The 5,410-nt window shown below is 38.5% G+C and overlaps 1 protein-coding gene across 1 annotated transcript; it reads right to left on the bottom strand.

Annotated features, from left to right (window-relative positions):
- Positions 1–2,619: 2,619 nt before the first annotated feature.
- LOC116758023 (follitropin subunit beta) lies at positions 2,620–4,890 on the bottom strand. The gene is made up of 2 exons (XM_032640616.1): positions 4,728–4,890; positions 2,620–3,098 (listed from the first exon to the last, which is right to left on the bottom strand). The coding sequence occupies exons 1-2, from the start codon at positions 4,884–4,886 to the stop codon at positions 2,868–2,870; spliced, it is 390 nt and encodes a 129-aa protein (XP_032496507.1). The 5' UTR covers positions 4,887–4,890; the 3' UTR covers positions 2,620–2,867.
- Between the last annotated feature and the right edge of the window lie 520 nt (positions 4,891–5,410).

Below are 5,410 nucleotides of genomic sequence, written 5' to 3'. Positions count from 1 at the left end.
TAGAGGTAATCACAGGTCAGACCATGAGGGGCCTTATGTGCTAGCTAAAGATTAGATGGGACTTCCCTGGTGGTCTAGTGGTTAAGACTCTGCGCTTCTATTGCAGGGGGCGTGGGTTTAATCCCTGGTTGGGGGACTAAGATCCTGCCTGCATGCTGTGTGACACGTGGCCAAAAAAAAAAAAAGATTAGAATTTTATCCTCTTGAAAACAATGGGAAATCCCATTTATTATTAAGCATGGTCAAGGTTGTGGTTTAGAAGGATAGTTCTTGTTGCTGTGTGAGGACTGTCCAGAGCTAAGAGAGACCCTTGCCATAGTGCTGGGGAGAGATAGTATGGGCTTCAACTCAAATGGTGGCCTGTGGAGGAGTGCCTTTTCTTCGCATGGCCCTGGAGGGCTCACAGATTTTCTCTCTTGCTTCTTCAGGAAGGGCTGCACTTCAGTGTGGCATGGAGGGGCCTCAAGCAGAAGCTGCTGCTGCTTCCTAGCATTTTGACCTTGACCTTTTTTAGCTAAGTGGTGAAAAAGTCTCTCTTTATCAGGTTTATAGCTCTTCTGTTGGACTCCCAAGCACCTTACATGCATTATCTTTTTTAACCTTCACAGCAACCTAGTGGGATAGTATTCCGCTTAAAAAGGTAAGAAAAGTGAGACCCAGAGTGGTTAAATAGTTTACCTAAGATTACTAGAAAGAGGCTAAGCTGGGTTGTTTTTAAATCTGATTTACCAACTTGCTACATTATCTCAAGGCATAACAGCTAATATTTACTGAGGAATTGCTATGTGCCAGACACTATTCTAAGCTTTCTATATGTGTTATTCTGTTTAATTATCAGTATAATCCTCTGAGGCAGATAATATTAGTATCTTCACTTTATAGTTAAGAATCTGAGGTCCAGAAAATTCAAGTAATTTGTTCAAGATGACACACATCTGGTCAAGATGATTAAGACAAATTAACTCTGGAGCCATTGCCTTCCAGTACCTCTAAAGCGAAAGCAATTATTTTGACTTTCAAAAGTATAGGGAGAAGGAAAAGGCTGTGTTATAATTTAAAGCATCTTATTAAACATTGTAAGTATAGCTCCAATTTTAATGTATCAAAATGTTGTAGAGAATATAGCTATAAGCCACACTCAACAGCAGATTTGAATGGACATAGCTGATTATCAGTACCTGCAATTTTGCTTCAATCCTTGCCAAAATGACTTAATATGATAGAGTAGCCATAAGAGAGCTGGGCTAAGAGCTGGGAAGCCAGGATTCTTATCCTGCCTCCCATAAACAGTCTTTGTGATCTTGTCTGGGTCACTTGACATCTTTGGGCTTCAATATCAAAAATCCAAGGAATGAACTAGAGACTCTCCAGTGACCCCATCTACTCTGTGATTCTCTCTTGCTTTTTCTTTCCCCACTACATCAGAAAGTGACTTCAAATAGTGACAAGAAATTTAAACAAGGAAATACTTTTAGAAATGCAACAAAATTAATTTTAATATCTCCAAACGTCAGGACAAGTAAATATTACAGATGCACTAGAAATTTTTTTGTAAGATTCTTTCTACTAATATTATAAACATATAGACATTTTAGTCATCTGCTTTTATGTGGAAAAAAAATCCAAATCTATGACTCTGGTGGCGAGTATCTTTATTAAAAAAATAAGATTTAAATAAACAATCTGAAGATGAAACAAGTACATAACTAAAAGAGGTAACATCTCGAAATCAACTCATGAAATAGTTTCAATATTTACCCTCTTGAAAGAAACAGATTTGGGAGAATATTGATAGACAAAAGACTGATATAGAGAGGATTCTAGAAAATAGCAGTTTTTTTTTTTCTCATGGCTAATTCTTCCTAAAAGAGCTATTTCTTTACATAAATGTATTTGTAGGTAAGACAAATGTACTTATAAAGTTGCCAGAATTGCTTTCAAACCTGCTTTCAAATCCACCTCTCTCCAAAGGTGTGGATCCCAGCCTGGAGGGCAGAGCGATGTAGTTTTTTTCCTACTTCCCAAAGGGAGTTTTGCAGGAGCCTGACAGCATTTGTTCAATTTATTTAAATGATGGAGTAGATGTGGGCTAATTTCCACAAGCCCACATTAACATTTCTTGCTTTTGCCCTTAACTAAAGGGGTTGGCAGTAATAGCTTGTAAATCCTGAGCTCGTTAACCACCACCTGCTTGAGCAATTCAGAGAGATGCATCCTGTCTCCATCCACCCTCCATGTGCCAGAGAAGAAGAGGTGAAGCGGAACTGGAATGGATGCCCCGCTTCCGTGGACTGACCGGCATTGCTGAGCACAGCCTCATCAGATAGCCTCAGACATCCTCTTTCAGTGTTGTCCTACCCCCTACCTTTCTGCTCTTACTTTCCTTAAGGAAGCCATTATTGAGTTTCTTACTAAAGTCTAGTCATGAAGTTAGGCATTGAGGTTACAATCACGAAGAAGAGACTGGGACTGCTCTCGAGGGCTCAGGAGTCTGGCAGGAGAATGCTACATTTAGTACTTTCACCCACTCTTAGCTCATTTCCTTCCTCTGGGCCCATATCCCTATGTCTAAGAGGAAGGGATTGCCTGAGAGGATTTCTAAGATTATTAAATGGGAAAGCAACCCCATGTCTGTAAGTTAAGTAAGACCGAATAAAACTTATGGAACCAGACCTAGAATACAGGGTTGGGTGGTGACAGGCCCCAGGCCCCAGCACTCTCCATTCCTGGAGCTCCCTTATGCAGGAGAGCAGGGATCAGTGTGCTCTCCCACAATGGTTTGCAGCCTGGGCACATGTACACACAGACGTCTTGAATGTCTTGGTCCTTCAGGTCAAGGGTGGGCAGCTCAAAGTGTCCACTGCTCTTTATTCTTTGATTTCACTGAACGAGCAGTAGTTGGGCCCCAGGCCTCGCACGGTGCAGTCAGTGCTATCGCTGTTACACTTGCCACAGTGACATTCAGAGGCTACTGGGTATGTATACAGGGAGTCTGCATGGTGAGCACAGCCAGGCACTTTGACCGTCTCATACCTCAGCTCCTTGAAGGTACATGTTTTCTGGATGTTGGACCTGGCTGGATCCTTGTACACTAGATCCTGAGTGGTTTAGGAGACAGAGAGAGTTAAGTTACAGTATTCTGGAACTTTCTGTTTAGCTTAATCAAAATGAGACGGGGATTGAATACCGCTTGCTCTAACGTTTACCCACTAAAGCTCACTTATGGAATTCCTAACCAAGGAAACATGATCTCAGAAGTGACCTATATGCTATACCATGTTTCCAGATTGTTTTGGAAATCTTACAGAAAATATAAGTTATTTCTTTTCCTATTCCTTATGTCAATGTCAAAATATTAATTATTTCTCCAACTATAGAGAAAGTTGAATTTTAATATAGAAAAATGATGAAAAGGGAAATATGACAAATTTTAATGACTTTTTATACTTAGTTTAAAGCTATAATGACAACTTGAACCATAAAACAATGGAACTTAATTTCTCAGAAAATTTTTCCAAATACATTGTCCTTGAGTATTTATAAAATATAAAACACTGAAGTTTAATTTCTCAGAAAAATTGTCCAAATACATTGTCCCTGAGGATTTATAAAAAGTCAAAAAATATATAATGTGGAATGTTAATGCTTAGCTTAGCATGACTATGAAAGCTTTCATGAAAGCTCATGAAAATCATGAAGATTTTAAATATTCCACAGTCCTGTAGACATCTTTCCCCCTTAAATGCTGTGTATTTTTCAGAGCTCTCAGTTTCAAAGCCTACATGGTTTGCATATAAAAACTTTAATCCTGGTAGTATAGGTTTATTCTAACACTTTCTAGTAAAAAAAAAAATTCACTGAGGGAAGAAGTTGGCACTTCTGTTTATTTCAATATCGTGCCACCAAGTCTGTATCCCAGGAAGATATGATAAGTGGAGTTTGGTCAAACTCATTTACCACCCCATAAAGTATATTTCATTAAAATTTGCTGTTTTCAATTTCAGTTTATAGAATGAAATGCTGCATAGATAGCCAGGTACTATAGGGGAAAAAAAAGAAAAAGGAGAAACTGCTTCTTTACTTGGATTAATTCAAAGAAGCTGCGTGAACACAAACTAGTGGTTTTATGCCTCTGTGCCTTGGGTTTCTCAACGGTATAAAGAAGTGAGTGGGTTTGCTGATTCATTTTGGTTCTAATAGTCTGCAAGGACTGGTTGTGTTCTCAGGATGCTTGTTGACATTTGTATTCAGGTGGGCCAATAAGACAGTTTTTATAACATGGCTGTGTTTTTATATGGTTTGCAAACGTATTTTGGTACTATCTCTATTGTAGAGATATGGCTTCAGTTACAGAAATTGGCTTTTGGGGAATATCGTAGCTCTTCTATTATTAAATGTGTGTATGTTTATCTCTATGTAAAATCTAGTATAGAACAATTTTAAAAAATTGTTTTAAATTTTAAATAAAATTAAAAAAATAGATTTGACATATTACTAAATTGATCAGATCAAATCTGAGGCTTTCTTGCATTTACCCTAATCAAATATAAGTCCAGATGTTTAACTGATATCATGGTAAATAACCCCAATCACAATACAGACAGTACTAGCTAAGGGACTCATGGCTATTCCTTGGGAAACTTAGAATATTGATAAAGTGGGAATTAATGAAGCCTGCCTTGTCCAGACCCTCAGCACCCTCACTTCCAGCAAAGCCAAGTACCTACCCGGGTGTAGCAGTAGCCCGCACACCATGTGGTGTTCATGCTTATGCAGAAACCACATTCCTCTTTCTCCACTGTGATGGTGATGTTGGTCAGCTCACAGCAGTTGCAGCAGATTGCTGTCCAGCAACAGAAGAGAAAGCAAAACTGGACCAACTTCATCCTGGGCTGGGAAGCAAACAATTAAGGCCCATGAGAAACCAAGACCAAAGCATTATAATTGTTATGTAAGTTGACCAAACCAAAAATAATTGGTCTACCCAATCCTCTCCGGTCACATTTTGCTCCAGCAATGTTTTCTCCTTTTCTTTACGTCTTCATTTCTTGAACAACGATTTCTTCTTATTCTCCTCCTCAATTTCTTTTTTGTCAAAGTAGGAACATATTATAGATCAAAACTCTAGTATAATGATTTAAGCAATGTTTAAGGATTAGGGTGGTACTGCTGACTGTCTTAAAGTGAACACGCGAAAGCAAGTAATCTTAATCATCATATTTGTCCCTCGATTATCATTTTAAAGACTAGTTTTATTTAAAAAGAAAAAGAAGCTTCTATATTACAAAATTAGTTCTTCATTTTTAGCAGCTCATAAGTATTATCATTTGCTTTTGCCCCAACCTCCCCCCCACCCCCGCCATTGTTTAAAACAAGACTCTTTCAGAGGCCAGGTGAATGGTCTATGTAA

The sequence above is a fragment of the Phocoena sinus genome, chromosome 8 (genome assembly GCF_008692025.1).
Source record: "Phocoena sinus isolate mPhoSin1 chromosome 8, mPhoSin1.pri, whole genome shotgun sequence".
NCBI lineage: Eukaryota > Metazoa > Chordata > Mammalia > Artiodactyla > Phocoenidae > Phocoena > Phocoena sinus.
Note: the sequence above shows the minus strand (reverse complement) of the source record. Positions and strands in the feature narration are given on the sequence as shown.